The sequence below is a fragment of the Callorhinus ursinus genome, unplaced genomic scaffold (assembly GCF_003265705.2).
Source record: "Callorhinus ursinus isolate GAN/ISIS: 27379988/994484 unplaced genomic scaffold, GSC_fseal_2.0 scaffold4, whole genome shotgun sequence".
Classification (NCBI taxonomy): Eukaryota; Metazoa; Chordata; class Mammalia; order Carnivora; family Otariidae; genus Callorhinus; species Callorhinus ursinus.
Genome location: NW_027397066.1, coordinates 6638093 through 6655022, shown reverse-complemented (window position 1 = coordinate 6655022; position 16930 = coordinate 6638093). Strand labels below are relative to the sequence as shown.

At 49.0% G+C, this 16930-nt stretch overlaps 1 protein-coding gene across 3 annotated transcripts in view; it reads left to right on the top strand.

Annotated features, from left to right (window-relative positions):
• SLC2A9 (solute carrier family 2 member 9) overlaps nucleotides 1-16930 on the top strand; it is a 228784-nt gene that overhangs the window by 159847 nt on the left and 52007 nt on the right. For all 3 annotated transcript variants that reach the window (XM_073891428.1, XM_025887600.2, XM_025887599.2), the window contains 2 exons: nucleotides 5072-5259; nucleotides 13757-13867. In XM_073891428.1, the coding sequence (XP_073747529.1) occupies nucleotides 5072-5259; nucleotides 13757-13867 (299 nt within the window). The remainder of the gene's footprint in view (nucleotides 1-5071; nucleotides 5260-13756; nucleotides 13868-16930) is intronic.

The following is a 16930-nucleotide window of genomic DNA, read 5'->3' as shown; positions in this document are numbered from 1 at the left end:
GGTCACATTCACAGTTACCAGGTTAGGACTTCGACATCTGTTTATGGGGACACAATTCAACCCACAATGGAAGGTTATAGCGTTTTGTACCATTTGTCAGGCTAAAAAGGAAGAAAAAAGAGAAGAAGGAAGGGGTGAGGGGTGTAGCAAGGCCTCCTGGAATAGTTCGCGGACCTCCAGTGCTCGTCGCCCGTTAAGAGCGATAGTGTTCTGAGGACCTCGTGTGCGCTGACTTTTACCACTGCAGACAGCCCCGATGCTGCTCTGTCCATCTTACAGATAAGGAAACTGAGGCACAGGAACATCAAGAACCTCACGTGGCATCAGACTAGGTGACGAGGAGAGAAGCGAGGATTTGAGCCCCAGGCAGTGTGGCCCCAGAGTCGGGGCCCTTAACCACCCCGCCACTGCAGTGCATACCTGGTCACAGGCGCGCACAGACCAGGCGGGTGTTACTGCACCAGATGGTCTGGAACCTGAGGAAGCAGAGGTGCGTGAGTTGCTCGAGACGGGCCCAGGCGCCAGGCTAGTAGGCAGCAGATGCCGGACAGAGCCCCATCAGTCTGTCCCCACCGCCCACGTCCACCTTTCCTCTCTGCCGCACACCTCTCCACGTTTTGCTCGGGGCGTGGCGCTGGTGGGTATTTGAGGGCCTGATGTGGGCTGCAGTCAGCTTCCAGCTCTTTTCTCTGAGTACAGGCATAACCTCAGTCACTGCTTCACTGATCTGGAAACTTCAGATACGTGAGTCAGACCAAGTCAAGAGCACCTGCTCTTCTTCATTTATTTATTTCGTTCTGCCAGTGTGAAACTGGGCTGGCAGAATGTTGCGGCTCAGCCCTTGGCGATCATGAAGGAAAGGAGCTCTACGGGACTGCACTCATTTCCCTAATTGGCACACCAGCCCACTTCCAAATCCCTGAGGCCATCCAGGCTCTGGCCAGGAGCAGGCTCCCAGGCCCACCCGATGGAGGTCGAGGCCTGTGTTGTCCACCTGGGTACAGCTGACATGTGGCACGTGAGCCACCTCCCCGCTCTGCCAGATTCTGCCCTGACCCAGCATCCACACCCTCCCTCACTGGGCAGGGGGGACAACCCCAGGATCCCTTGCAGTCAAGTTCCAGGCAGCCATGAACATTCAGGCAGAATTAGCTGCCAGGCTAGTACTGTCCTCCGTTCTGGGGCCCCCAGAGAGGCAGCCCCCAGGAAGGCCCTTGCCTAGAAGCCAGACTGACCTTTAGGGAAGCCCATGGGCCCCACCCCAGTGGGCTTCCCAACCTACGTGGGACACTCAATGAGCACTTTCCAGGGCTGGGCACCTCTCCAGGTGTATGCCCATCACCTGGTCTGCAAGCCACAGCCCACAGGCCAGGCATTATTAGGGCACAGAGAGGCTGAGCAACTCAGCCACAGTCGCCCAGCCAGGACATGGCATAGCAAGGGCTCCAGCCCTAGCAGCCTGGTTCTAGAGCTTAAACCTTGTGTCTGTGGCCACTTAGTTGGAGTTTGTGGCCCCTGTGCCTTCCAACCCTTCCTCCTAGACCTCAGACAGCACTGGGCAGACACACCCCAAATTTGCCCTTTTTAGATTTTGCATGATGCTGGCGTCACTTGTCCCTGCAAGGGGACGTTATGGGTGTTGCATCTGCGGTGAGCCAGGCTCTGGGCTACTGCTCTGCATCCTTGCCCTGAGGAGCTGTCATAATGACCAGAGACCTAGGTGGGCTGAGGTCAGCCCCACCTGGCAAGAAGAGCACTCTAAAGCTTGAGAGATCAGATGCTTTTCCCATGTCACACTCAAAGTGAGTGGTGGGAGTTGGGGAGGAGCTACCTCTGCCTAATTAAAATGGCTCTGTGTTAGTTTTCTTTGGCTGTTCTAACAAATTACCACAAATCTAGTGGCTTAAAACGATACAGGGATACGTGAAAGAAATTTGGTAGTTACTTAGTGATTTAGTTTGAGCGGCTGGGTCAAGCCTTATCTGAAGCAAATTTTTTGGCAATTGCTTAAAGAAAAAAAATCGATTTATTATCTTATAGTTCTGGAGGTCAGAACTCCAAAAGAGATCTCGCTGGGCTAAAACCAGGGTGTTACAAGGTCTCCAGCTTCCAGAGGCACCCCCATTCCTTGGCTCCTGACTCCTCCTCCATCCTTAAAGTGCATCCCCTCCATTCTCTGTTTCTAACACATCTGCTCTGACTCTGACCTCCTGCCTCCCTTTTACAGGGATCCTCATAATAACATTGAGCCCACCCAGATAATCCAGGATAACCTCCCCGTCACAGGATCCTTAAGTCGATCATATCTGTGAAGTCCCTGTGGCCATAGAAGCTAACCTATGAGCAGGTTCTGGGGACTAGAATATGGATTTATTTGGGAGGACATCTGAGCTCTTTCTGCTTTTCATGGTGTGATATTTGCCTCTACTCTCTGATCCATGTCCTCCATTGGGATTCTTCCTTCAGGCCATGGGGACATCCTGGATTCACTCCCTCTGTGACACATGTCATATAGAATTAGAATAAAATTTCTTGACGATCTTCTGCAGGTTGTGAGTAGGTGCTCCAGCAAATATATGCAGGAAATGTGGAGCAAAACAACAATTAAATGGCTGTCTGTATGCAGGACTTATCAGAACGTTTATTATGTAATTAACGTGACATTTGAACCAAGAGATAGAGTGTACAATGCTACTAAACTTCTTTGACCAAGGCATTTTATTCCATGGAGCTTCTCTGGGAATCGGCATTCCACAAAATGCACGTTAGGAAAAGTGAGTGACTGATGAGGACGCTGCCTGTGCAGGGTCTGCAGCGTCTGTCCCTCTAGCTGCTGTACTTGGCACGCTGCCTGGAGCTCGTACGTGCCGAGAATTGGGCCTGGACGGGGCCCCCGTTTCGATCAGCCAGCCCTGAGACTGTCCCTTAAAAAAGCCAGTGCTTCTCCCCAAGGGCTGTGTGCTCCTGAGCATCAGCCTGGGGAGCCTGAAACTCAACTGTCCGCCAGTCGGCAGGGCCTGGCAGAGCCAACCTTCCCCCCCATCCCCCTCCCCCGAGCATCCCAGACGGCGGTCGGGCCCGGCTCAGGTGGGCCTCGAGGCTGAGGCAGTGGAGGATGCGAGGCCATGTCTCCACTCGACCACAAGAGTGTGGCCCCCAAAGAGAGGATGGCATTAGGATTTACCACGGGAGGCCCCCCACCCCTTCCTGCCCCCTTCATCCATCAGTGAATGGTGCATCTCCGTGTCTGCCATGATTCTCTCCCTCACCAGATACTCTTCCTCACCCAGTCACAGGAAACTTGTAAGAAGGGGTGTATGGAGGGGCACCTGGGTAGCTCAGTCGGTTAAGCGTCCAACTCTTGATTTCAGCTCGGGTCATGATCTCAGGGGTCCTGGGATTGAGCTCCACATCGGACTCTGTGCTTAGAGGGGAGTCTGCTTGGGATTCTCTCTCCCTCTGCCCCCCCCCCCACACCCACACTCTCTCTCTAAAATAAATAAATAAATCTTTAATAAAATAAGGGATGTGGAGCAAGTAGAAACTATTTTTACGAACACATACACAGCAGGTAATTAAATTGATGCTTGAAAAGAAGGAGATCACAGCTTTTAAGAAAGAAGAGATATTTTGTTCCAGGAAACTCTGTTAAAGAGCTGAACATCAAATTTAGCTGAGAGCTTCCTGGCAGCCAAGGTGGGAAAGGAAAAAAAACATAGGCTATAAATTTGTCTTTATTTTACATGGAAAGTATGTATGTCAGGAAGGAGAAAGAAATATTTTTCTGCCCTAAAACTTTAGGATGACTTTATCAAATGAGTGTTGCGTTTTGAACTTTGAGAAAGTGTTAGCAATACTATGGTGTAGTGAATGATGTGGAAACGTTACTCATTCGGCTACTTCTTCCATTTATTCTTAATAAAATGCTAAGAAAAGTATTAAATCATCGCTTTGTAAAAGAAAGATTCTGAAGCCGTTTTCAGTGTACTGCTGGAAATAACACCCCGGAGGCTTCGTGGGCTTGCTTTTCGTAGAATCTGGAGCAAGTTTAATAGCCTTTACTTTCCTGCTACTTAAGAAGAGCAATTCCACCTGCCCTGCAGTGCAGAGCAGTGTTTTCAAGGATGATGCCCACTGTGTCTGGGATGCACTGTCCACAGGAGCCGTCAACCAAAGCCACCTCTCCCTGTAGGAGGATAAATACTAGAGCGCTGAATATTTAAATCCGTGTTCTAAAAGTGGCTCTTTTATCTGATTATCATGATCTCAGGGGTCTAATCAGTCTACCCACCTTTGCATCTATATACATGGAGGTTTGCACAATTAAGGGCTTGGTAACAAATGGCAGGTTCCCTGAGGCTGGAAATGTGCAGTGTTCAGTCTGGAAAAGGCATAAGTCACGAGGGTGAGTTTGAATCCTGGGAAGACTAGCTCTTTGAGAATATGTCCACCCACGGTTCCTGTGTTCCCCAGGGTCATATGGATGGAAAGGGCCTTGGAGGGCATTTAGTTCAGCTCTCTTCCCGATGATAGAATCTACTCCTGCATCCTGGCCAAGTGGCAGGCAGTCTGACCATCTGAATACCTCCGACAAGGATGAGCACCCAGGGCCAGGCAGACAGGAGGCGCTCAATAAATACTTATCAAAAGAGCACCTCCCGTGTGCGAAGCTCTGAGCTAGGGGTTACTGTGTATACGTCGTTCCATTACTACCAGAGGCATGTGAGGCAGGAATGGTTACAAACAATGGACCAATGCGCTGTGATCGCAATGGGACTTGAAACCTGGACATGCTCCTCTTCCCTCTGGGGGCAATCAGGAGACTTCTGTTCTCTCCTGGCTCTTCTCCTAGCCAACCAGGTGACCTTGGGCACGTCACCATACATCTCTGGGCCTCCGTTTTCCTATTTCCAAACAAAGGCTTGGAATTTCATGGTTTCAAAGGCCCCTGCCAGCTATCTCCCTGACAATGTGTGAGTCTGGGTGGTGGGACTATCCCCGCAGAGCCCAGTGTCAGACTCAGCAAACATCCTGATCCCTGCCAAAAATCTGTGATTGCCCCTGTTTGCAGCCTTCCAGACTTTCCTGGGCAAAGAGGATGTCTCCCGAGAGGTGGAGGAGGTCCTGATGGAGAGCCGCGTGCAGAGGAACGTCCAGCTGGTGTCCGTGCTGGAGCTGCTCCGGAGTCCCCTGGTGCGCTGGCAGGTCTTCACTGTGGTCGCCACCATGGCCTGCTACCAGCTCTGTGGTCTCAATGCGGTGAGCATCCCTGCGCAAAGGGAGGAACTAGAGGGAGGGGAGGGCGGGGTGGGGCAGGGCTTGGGCCTCAGTACCAGGATCCAGTCCCAGCTCTGCGACTTCCACCAGCTCTGCGCCATCGGGCAATCCCACAGTCTGATCCATCCTCAGTTTCCTCATCTGTAAAATGGGCTGACGTAATACTGAAAGAAATAATCCATGCAAAGTGTTCAACGCAGCAGCTACACAGTTGCGCCTTAATAAATGCTGCCTACCATTATAATTTCTGATCCCTAAAACTCAGATTTCTTACTAAAATGGGTATTAGGAAGTTGTCAGTGAAAGATGATTTAAATAAAAGTACTCTTGGTTGGGCTGATTTCAACATGCAGCTTTGGTCTAAGAAGACCTCAGGCCTGAAAGGAAAACATTTTCAGGGCCTGAGCTGATGTGGGCAGGGATATCGGTGGGGGGGTCTTCCATGAAGTTCCCCAACCCTCTGATAGACACAGCTGCCCCTTCTCTCCTGGGGGCTCCTGAAGGTAGAATCCAAGAATCCCAGGGAGACAGACTCAGGATCATTATCATTGTTGCTTCTGAGAAAAACAGTGGGTCTGCCTCAAGGAGTGGTAAGTTCCCCATTTACAAAGGTATGCAAGCCAGTTGGCGGGGCAGTGTAGAGGTACTTGCATGGCTCAGGAGAAGTGGGGCTGGGCCCAGAGGAGGATAAAGGGCACCTTCCACAGAGCCCCAGACAAAACAGCTCCTCTGCATTCATGAGCCTGGCATCCCCTGAAAGTCCGCAGGGAGGGCGTTTGGGGTATGTTTGGGGAGGTGACATAGAAGGGGAGGCATCCCTGTCCGGAGAGGGAAAGGTGACAGCATGGAAAGTTCTACCCATCGTGTCTTGCCGCATTTCAACTACTCTTGATTCTATTTTTGGAAACATTGGGATGAAATGAAATCATCTTGCAACTTACTTGTTTTTACCTTTTTCCTTGGTCTGGTTAAAGTCAGCAGGAGGAGGAGGGGCCTGGGCCAAGGGCATGGCCTTGGACAGGGGCTGCCCCTTCCTCCTCTTTGCACCTCCAGGCTCAAAGCCGCCCTCCCTGTTCTGAGAAGGTAGAGAGGGGGCAGATCCGTTTCTTAGAGCTAACATTTCGAGTAGTAAAAGCCACATACGGAATCTGTATTTAATGAGGCATTTGGATTGAGAACCATGACATTTCTAAACAGAATTCTCTCCTCTCCTGGGACACAATTTTCCAATTTGCATTCTCTATGTAACTTCCTACATAAATCCCACTAGGGTGTATCTGTAAACCCCACTGCATCGGCATGGGATGGGGAGAAACCATCTCGTCGGCTCCAAGGGCCAGCCCTGGGGAGGTCTTAGCTAGCAGGTATCCCACCCTCCTCCTGGTGACTGCCTTTCGTCTGTTTTGCTATTGTCATGAGCACATTTAATGTGAGATCTACCTCCTTAACAAACGTTCGGGTGCACAATGCCGGATTGTGAACTGTAGACACGGTGTCCTACGGCCCATCTGCAGAGCGTATATATCTTGCTTCACTGAAACTTTGCACCTGTTGATTGGCAGCCCCCCACTTCCTCCTCCCACAACCCCTAGCAACCACCACTCCGCTCCCTGCTTCTGTGAGTTTGGCTACTTTAGCTACTTCATGAAAGTGCAAGCGTACAGTATTGGTGATCAGCTTTTTCCCTCGGCATGGTGTCCACCAGGTTCATCCATGCGGTCACATGCTGCAGGATATCCTTCCTTTTCAAGGCCGGATAATATTCCATCATGCGTACACATACCACATTCTCTTTATCCATTAGTCCACCGACAGACGTTTAGGATATTTCCACACCTTGGCTACTGTGAATATTGCTGCATTGAACATGGGAGTGCAGATAACTCTTCGAGATCCTGATTTCGATCTGGATAAAAACCCAGAAGTGGGATGCTGACTCATATTGCAGTTCTGATTTTTTGAGGAATCTTCATACCATTTTCCAGAGTGGCTGCACCAGTTTGCATTCCCACTGACGGTGTGCAGGGGATCTAATTCTTCCACATCCTCACCAGCACTTTTTTTTTTCATAATAGACATCCTAGCAGGTGTGAGGTGATTGATATCTTGCTGTGGTTTCGATTTGCGTTTCTCTGATGAGTGATGTCAAGTGTCTTTTCATGTGTGTCTGTTGGCCATTTGTAGGTCTTCTTTGGGAAATGTCTGTTCAAGTCCTTTGCCCATTTTTTAATGGAGTTGTTTGGAGGCTTTTGGGGGTTTTGTTTTAACTTATTTTGTTTTGCTATTGAGATGTAGGAGTTCCTTATATATTTTGGTGATTAACCCCTTATCAGATATATGGTTTGCCAATATTTTCTCCCATGCTGTAGATTGCCTTTCCACTCTGTCGATTATTTTTTTTCGCTGTGAAGAAACTTTTTAGTCTGATGTAGTCACACTTGTTGATTTTTGCTTTTGTTGTCGTCTCCAAAAAAAAAAAAATCATTGCCAAGAACAATGTTACAAAGTTTTTCTCCTATGTTTTCTTCTAGGATTTTTCCAGTTCTTGTGTTTAAAATCTTAATCCATTTTGAGTGAAGATTAGCATCCGTTTTCATTCCTTTGGATGTGGGTATCCAATTTTTCCAACACCATTTGCCAGACTATCCTTTCCCCATTGAACATTCTTGGCACCCTTTGGCAATTAGTGGACCACATATGGGTTTATTTCTGGTATCTCTATTCTGTTTCCTTAGTTTATATGTCTGTCTTTATGTCAGTATCACACTGTTTTAATTACTGTTGCTTTGTAATATATTTTGAAAAGAGAAATAGGATGCCTTCAGTTTTGTTCTTTTTAAAGATATGGTTCCAGACAAATTTTAGGATTTTTTTTTCTATTTCTGGAAAATATGCCATTGGGATTTTCATAGGGATGGCATTGAATCTGTAGATCATTTTGGGTAGTGTGGCCATTTTAATAATATTAAATCTCCTAATCTATGAACGGAATATTTTTCCATTTATTTGTGTATTTAATTTATTTCCTTAGTGTTTTTTAGTTTTCAGTGCAAAAGTCTTTCATTTCCTTAGCTAACTTTATGCCCAAGTATTTTTTATGCTATTGTAAATACAATTATTTTCATAATTTCCCTTTCAGATGGTTCATTGTTAGTATATAGAAACACAACTGATTTTTGTTTTTTTCTTTATTTTTTAAAGATTTTTATTTTCTCATTTTTTTATTTGACAGAGACAAAGAGAGACACAGCAAGAGAGGGAACACAAGCAGGGGGAGTGGGAGAGGGAAAAGCAGGCTTCCCGCTGAGCAGGGAGCCTGATGCAGGGCTCAATCCCAGGACCCTGGGATCATGATCTGAGCTGAAGGCAGACGCCTAACGACTGAGCCACCCAGGCACCCAAAACACAACTGATTTTTGTATGTTGATTCTGTATCCTGCAACTTTACCGAATTTATTAGTTCTAACAATGTGTGTGTGTGTGTGTGCGCGCACGTGCGCGCGCGCACGCATGCGCACGCGCGCGCACTATCTTCAGGGTTTTCTACATTTAAGATCATGTCATTTGCAAATAGTGATGATTTTACTTCTTCCTTTCTGCTTTGGGTGACTTTTCTTTCCTTTTCTTGTCTAATTGCATTGGCTAGGACTTCCAGTACTGCATTGACTAGAAGTGGTGAGAGTGGGCATCGTTGTCTTGTTTCTGATGTTAGAGGAAAAGCTTTCAGTTTGATGAGTATGATGATATTATGATATGATATTAGCTGAGTATGATGTTAGCTCTGGGCTTGTCATGTATGGCCTTTATTATGCTGAGGTAGTCTCCTTCTATTTATTGTTTGTTTAGGATTATTTTTAATCTTTAAGTCAGAAGTAATATTTCCCGCTTGGCATGCTTAACTTGACATGGAGCAAAAAGCTCTGGACCCTTATCCAGAGGCCTGACTGTCTGTCTCACTGTGACCACAAGCCTGCAGTGGGAAGCCTAGGCCAATCGCTACCCTCACCCAGCCTCTGTCTGCTCAGCTGTAATAATAATAAAGCAAACATTCATTTAGCACCTAACGTGAGCCAGAAGTTGTCCCCGTGTCTGTCCTGTGAGTTAGACACCACTGTTAGGCACAGAGACGTTAAGAGACTTTCCCTAGGTCACACAGCTACAAGTGGTAGAAAGGGGATTTGAGCCCCAGCCATTTGGCCACAAGGTCTGGCCGCTTGAGCCCTGAGCAGGGAGGGTCCCTAAGGCCCCCTTTGAGCATCCCCATATGTGTCACTGGGCTGTGTCCCAAGGTCATCCCTAGGCAGCCAATAGGACAAGTCTTACACCCTTTCTTTTACCTACAAAAGGACAAACACTGGTTGGCAGCCACCTCAGCATCAGAGCCCTGTGCTTCGGTCCAGTTCTCCCCAGCGCCTCTTGCCTCTCGATTCAAATAATGCACGGGACAAGGAGGAGTGCTGTCTACCAGATGAAAAACTTCAAATGCCCTTTAAAACTTGCTTTCCTCCGTTAACTGTCCCAGAAATTATTTGGGCTCCTGCCCCGGAGCACCTGCCCAGGCTTGGCCAGACTTCGTCTAAGGCCCAGGTGCCTGCACTAACCCAGCCATTCTCAGCCTCTCAGCCTCAGCACTATGCACATTGGGGGCCAGAAAATCCCTTGTCACGGGGGGCTGTCCTGCGTACAATAGAACGTTTCACAGCACCCTGGCCGCAGCCGCCAGATGACAGTAGGCTACCCCACCGGCTGTGACAACCAAAAATGTCTTCAGACGTTGCCAAGTGTGCCCTGGGGGGACAACTATCCCCAGGTGACATTCACCATAGTAAGTGAACATTACATATTGCCCAGTGCACTTTCGCTAAGAAGTCGACAAATAGTTTCTGCATACCTTAGAAATCAAGCAGAAGTTGGATTTAACATTTAGTTGTTTCTAAATTCCTTATCAGTGTGGGGTTGTTTTTTCCCTCCTTCTCACAATGACTTTCAAATTCCCTCCTCCAAAATTAGACCTGTCACTTAAAATGCCTTATTTTCTGCAACTGTCTTCCTCCTGAGCAGTTTGTCCTTTGCATGAAAGTCAGACTTTTGTGCGAATGTTCTGTCTCTCACCAGCGAGGAGCCTCCTGGTTACGGCGGCGGGGGGGGTGGTGTTGCAGATGATGGATGGAAGAGGAATCTCCAGTCAGTCAGGGGCACAGACAGCCCCAGCATAGCCCGAGCAGCGGAAGAACCATGGGGCCGGAAGCAAACAGGCCTGGGTCTGCACCCTGCTTGGCCTTACCGGCTGTGTGTGGTCTCTCTGATCCTAAGGCAATGTCACCTTCACAAGCTGTTGAGAGAGTTGAAAATGATGACGCGTGTTATGCTAGGTCTCTAACACACTGTGTCAGGAGTTAGGAAGGAGGGCTTTGGGGCCCTGGAGGCAGGCAGTCAAGAAGCAGGCTGAGAAGCAGCCCCAGAGGGCCTTCCTCCACAACGCATGTGCATAACTGACATTTTCCTTTACCAAAGAGCCATGGTGTCTCAGTAGAGAGATGGAAATCTTCTAGAATGATACCCCCCCATTTGTTATGTACCAATTCTATAAAAGATGCTTGGGGCACCTGGGTGGCTCAGTGGGTTAAGGGCCTGACTCATGTCATGGTCTCAAGGTCTTGAGATCGGGCCCCACGCTCAGTGTGGAGTCTGCTTGTCCCTCTCCCTCCCCCTCTGCCCCCCCCCACTCACACTTGCACACGAGCTCGCTCTCTCTCTAAAATAAAATCTTTTAAAGATGGTTTACTTTGTCACTTTAAACATTTTTACAACCACCCTGAAAGACAGATTTTTTTTTTTTTTACCTTCTTTAGATACATGTAGTCCCTTGCCTACAGACCCACAGTTCCCCAGAGGCAGCCCTGGGGTTGAAATCAGGTGTTCACGCCTCCAAACTGTGGCTCCTTCCAGTCCGCCGTCCGTCCCCAAGGGAGGAGACTATCGGCAACCTGAGAGCGTGATGGTGTCATGGATGAGATCCAACACAAAGCCTACTCCTCGGGGCGGGTTTGCTGCAGGACACACCCCACCTTTTCCCGGTGCTTCCATGGTGTATAACGCCCTCGAACTGCCAGATCACCTAAGCCTCAGTGGGACAGAGGCAGAGGCCGCTACCCGCCTGCTCTATAAGATGCCTCAGCCGGAGAGAAATGGCTTCTGGAGCCGGCAGAAGGAGACAGGCAATTTGTGTGATGGGCAGGCCTCCTCCCCCCACTCCCTCCTGGGAGCAGCCCAGCAGGACCTCCTCGCAAGCCCTGGAATGGGGGAGATGGTCCAAAGGGCTGATTTCTGCCTCTCGAGGGATAAATGCATTTGCTATGAAATGACTCCAGAGCCACTTTCGTAAGCAACCCCCCCCCACAATGAGCATGTAATTTTATGCAGTGCGACCTTCTTCTTTAACCTTGGGGTTTCAGGAAGAATTTGAAGCAGGGAAGGTTGCAGGGGGTGTGAGGAGCAGGAAGGAGGCCACGGGGGGGGGCCAGGGCACGCACATCTCCCACAGGAGAGCACGTACCCCGTGGAATCAACCAGGGGCTGGCAGCCCTGGGTTCAGACGGAGGCAGCAGAGTATTCTGGGGGATGGAAGGGGCCCATAGAGCCTTGGCTATTAAAAATCAGTGAATCTGGGTAAAGGTTAAGAAAGGCGTTTAAGCCCCTTTGATCCAACTCTGAAGATCACAGTTACTTTCCAAAGGGGAGGAGATTATACAGACAAATCTGGTGAAGATTGGGGTTTTCTGGAACAATTTTAGCTTCTGTCACAGCCCTAAGAATGAATTTATCAGGAGCCACTTCTGTACTCGGTGAATGTGGAAGCAAAGGTAGAATCTAAAAATTCTAATCTATCAGCTCAGTCAAATGTGGGCCAGACACTGGGCAAGAGGATCTTTGTCTTAGGAGAACCTTAAAACGCATTTTGCCGAGAGATGCATCAGTGCCCACAAGCTCACAGAAATACATGCAGTCGTTTTTACTGGCCTCTGAGTGTGCCTATAACTTTATGAAGATACTCCCCTCGCTAAAAGATAAGCCATCTGTAGATATGTATAGTTCCTAAACTGGATCTTCCCCCCCAAGTGCATGAAAAACATTTTGCTAAACAAATGCCGGTAACAAGACAAATTTGTAGAAATGAGAGCTTTTTCCCAAAGTGAAGTAAGAGCCAAATGCAAAGAGCATGACCAGCCACCGTTGGGCCTGACAAGTTATAGGCAACGAGCTCTAATGTTTCTGCTTAATAACGATCAGGGTGTAAATGCCTCCAAGGCCCCCGAAGGTGGCGGGTTTCCTCGTCAGATGTCGTGTAAAGGACAGCTTGGTTTTCTATATTTAACAAATTCGTGCTCTTTAAGAAAATGGCTGCGATTGGGAAGACACAAATGACTCGTGTCCAGCCTATGGACCCGAAATTTTAAGTAAATAGTGACAATTCTTACCCAATCCGGGCACTCCACAGGAGGGGCGTGAACAGTGACAATTCTTACCCAGTCCGGACACTCCACAGGAGGGGCGTGGCAGGACAGAGTGAATTACTTGAGGTCACACAGCCAGTTCAGCATGGAGCCAGGTCTCCAACCTCCAGTCAGTGATTGCCCGATGCCCCATGAGTGTCATTAGGGTTAGGTTTGGCCTCAAGTGGCAGAAACCTCCACACTGACCTAACTTGACATTGAGGGAAATTGGGCAGGGCGGTACAGCAGTCCCAGGACCACACATCCTGGTTTGCCCAGGGCAATCCAGATTTATGCCTCTTGTTCCGAACTAATTATTAACACTCTCAAAGGTGCCCAGGTTTGGTTAATGAATTATAGAATCACTCTAGTGAGCAGGGACACAGGCTCCTTCCAACTTCTTGCTCTCGCTTATGAACAGGTGGCTTCCATCCCAAAGCAGGGGCTCTATGCGTAGTTGTGCAGGCTGTGTGTTGCACAACCCTCAGGACATCATTCACCTTGTCCCCACTATAGATTTATTGTACCAGTTTTCTAGTGGATGACAGTAAATTGTCTTGTAGATCAGGAACCTTTTCAGTTTCTCACAAAGTTACCATGGGGGCTACCATGCTGTCCTGAGGTCACCTAGTGATCCAAGAGGGCTGCTGAAACTCCAGCATCATGTTCACCATCCTGACAGCAGAAAGGAGGAAGGGCAAAAAATGGGATCACACCTCGTTGGTGGAAAGCTTATTTTAAAGAGATTTCTGTTCCTATCTCATCGCCACAATGAGCTCAGCATGTGTTGCTCCCAGTACCGTAGTTCTGTTAGTAATGAAGAAGGGGCAAAGGTGAGAGAAGGAAGGAAACAAATAGTGGGCCACACCACACAGCTCCATGCTGGATGTAGCAGCAAATCTCAGAGACCACCTTGCACCTGAATTTAATTTTGGAAATAGATGCCTTTCACCGACTCTCCCTTGTTTTTCTTTCCTGCATTATAGATTTGGTTCTACACCAATAGCATCTTTGGAAAAGCTGGGATCTCACCAGAAAAGATCCCATACATCACCTTGAGCACCGGTGGCATCGAGACTTTGGCCGCCATCTTCTCCGTAAGTAAACTGGGGGTTATTCCTGAGAACATCATAGTGGGGTGAACAACGCCATGGGGCCCCCCAGGCAGCAAGCATGCTTGCCTTTAAAGGAGCATGTCCTTTGTCGCTCCATAGGTGTCTGAATTTTAAGATGTTTCACCCATCTGGAGAATATTATCTATATTTTGCTCTCCTATTGTCTTTCTTTTCAGAAATAGCTCCCTCCTTTGAACGCTCGCCTGGTCACAGATGATCGAGCACCCAGTAAAAAGGGCAGCTTCTCCCTGGGGGTCCAGATCAGTGTCCCTGTGAGCCGAAGGCCCATTGCCATGACTTTAAAATATTTCCAAACCATTAGCTGTCATCTTTCTACCCCAAATATGTAGGAGTTTGCAGGCAAAGGGAAGGAGAGAGGACATTCCGGTCGGTCGGTGTAACAGAGCGTGACTTTAATAGTAAGCAAGAGTGTCCAAAGGAAGACACAGAGTTCATCCTCCTTTCTCAGCCTCAAAGATGCACAATCAACATGCTGCAGGGAGGGAGTTAGGGGACTTCAGAATTTCGCAGAAACTGCACAGGTTGGGGCCATCAGACCAGACGAGATTTGAATCGTGGCTCTAGAATTGTTTGGCCGTGAGATGCTGGACAATGCTCTCAACCTCTGTGAGCTTCAGTTTCCCCTTTTAGACGTCTGATTCTCTTCTACCTTGTAGGTATGTGGTCTCTGCCTCACACTGTAGGCAAACCGTCCGTGACGGGGCTCCTTTCCAAAGGGTAGAGGGGAGGGTAGAATCAGAGTGAGGTTCTCAGACCTTCACGGAGGAGCTCATTTATTCCCTCTCTCGCACCAAATTCTGCTGACGGGATCGGTGCAGTGCAGACGTGCAGAGACTTCCAGTCCCATTTCTGACTCGCCTTCAACAGAACGCTCTATTTTGCTCCTTGCTCATAGTGGGTCATTCTAACAAGATGCTTCTAAAGATGGGTGTCAGGAAAGTGTTGAGGACTGATGTGCGTCTCCTCCTTTCACTCACTGTCTTTTTGTTAGAGGAAAACATCTCACCATTTCACAATCTGGGAGTTTCACAAAATTCTGGTTTTGAGTTACGCCCCACACCCCCGATGTGGCTATGCATGCTTACGTTGATCCATGGAAACGCACAGTCTGGAATGGAAATGGTGGGGAACAACAGGGTTTGTTTGGGGGCTGGGGGTCGGTAAGGTATTTTGTTGTTGTAAGGAATCATCACGAGCTCATTAGGGTGCATGTGTACAATTCAGAAAAGCAGGAAGAACCGAAGAAGAAATCTACAAACATACATACATTTGGCAAAATCTCCCCTTGGCTTTTCTGTGCGCAGGTGTGTTCTGTTCTTACGCAGTAGTCACCCTGCTTTTGTTCACATGACCTTGTGCCAGACTTGCTTTCCATTTTACTTTCCTTCCTTCTTGTCTGAGACATGTTTTGTTGAAGTGTAAGTGCATGCTGGTCATCGCCCCTGTGACCGAACACCAGCCGTGCAGGCTCTGTGGCTCTTCAGAAATTGGCTGTATGGTCAGTTCTCTCACCGCTGTCTGCGGGGAGGGGCTCTTGAGCGTGTCCCCTCGGAGCTTGGATGGCAGAGCCACACCGCCTGGATTCTGATCCCTGCTCCGTCCCTTTTGAGCTGCGTGACCCTGGGGAAGTTATTCAACAGGTCTCTGCCTCAATTTCCCCATTTCAGTAATAAGGACACTGCCCCTTGCCTGGGTGGCTCAGTCAGTTGAGCATCAGACTCTTGATTTCAGCTCAGATCATGATCTCGGGGTCCTGGGATTGAGCCACACATGGGGCCCCACGCTCAGCAGGGACTCTGCCTGAGGTGCTCTCTCTCTCTGCCCCTCCCCCACCCCAGCTCACGCACACTCTCTCGCTCAAATAAATAAATAAAAGGGCACTGTCCTTGCCCATAGAGGGGACTTTTGTAAACTCAGACGGGGAGTCGGCCTGCTGCCGCCTTCAAGTGTGGAGCACGATGGACCACGGTCACCTGGCACGTGCATTCTAGAGAAGCAGGGACCTCCGTGTGGGCCCACTTTGGGGAGCAGCGGCTTCATAGCGCTCATGGAGGCGTCATTCATTCATGCCTGCGTTCATTCTACACCCATATCCTGCTTGTGCCAGGAGGTCACCAGTGAAGTTGTCTTGTTCTAGAGAGAAAGAGCCAGAAACAGACATGTACCACGTGCAACACTGGGATGAACTCTCCTGGGAGGGCTTCCTGGAAGAGGGCCCAGGAAGGCGAGCACTGAAGGTCCAGCAGTCGTTAGTCAGGTGAAGCCAAGGGCAGTGCACTGGGGAGTCTGTCCACTGGTCCCATGCACACGTACCCGGTCATCTGCATCCCTCCCACTGTTTCATCTACAGGAACTGGAGATGCAGAATAGTCCACTGGGAGTAGTTCTTAACATGGTAGCCTTCACCCTCATCCCCGGAGTACCTCGAGATTAACTCCAACGTGAGGCTGGGAGTCTGAGATGGAACAATGTGTTTGGGGGAGAAAGAGCTGAGGCTGTGGGGCCGGCACCTTTGAATTCAAATCCCAACCACCCACCTACTAGCTGAGTGGCCTGGCGAAAATTGCCCAACATCCCTGAATTTACTTGTCGTCTTTAAAGTGGACATAACCAGGCCTACCTGTGGTAAGCAGAATCCTGGTCTCCCAGTGTCCCCGTCCTGATTCTTGGAAGCACGAGTATGTCACCTTACACAGCAAAAGAGGCTTTGCAGGCGTGAAGACGTTAAGGATCTGGAGATAGGGAGGTTATCCTGGATCAACCAGGTGGCCCAGTGTCATCACTAGGGTCCTTCAAAGTGAAAGAGAGAGGCAGGGGTCAGAGTCAGAGAAGGAGATGTGGGAGTAAAAGCAGAGGTTGGAGTGGCAGTTGCTGGCTTTGTTGGAGGAAGGAGCCACGAGGCAAGCAGGTGGCCTCCGGAAGCTGGACAGGCAAGGAACAGAGCCTAGAGGAACAAGGAACAAAGCCTAGAGCCCCCAGAAGGATCACAGCCCTGCCAACCGCTGTGATTTTTGCCCCCTGAGA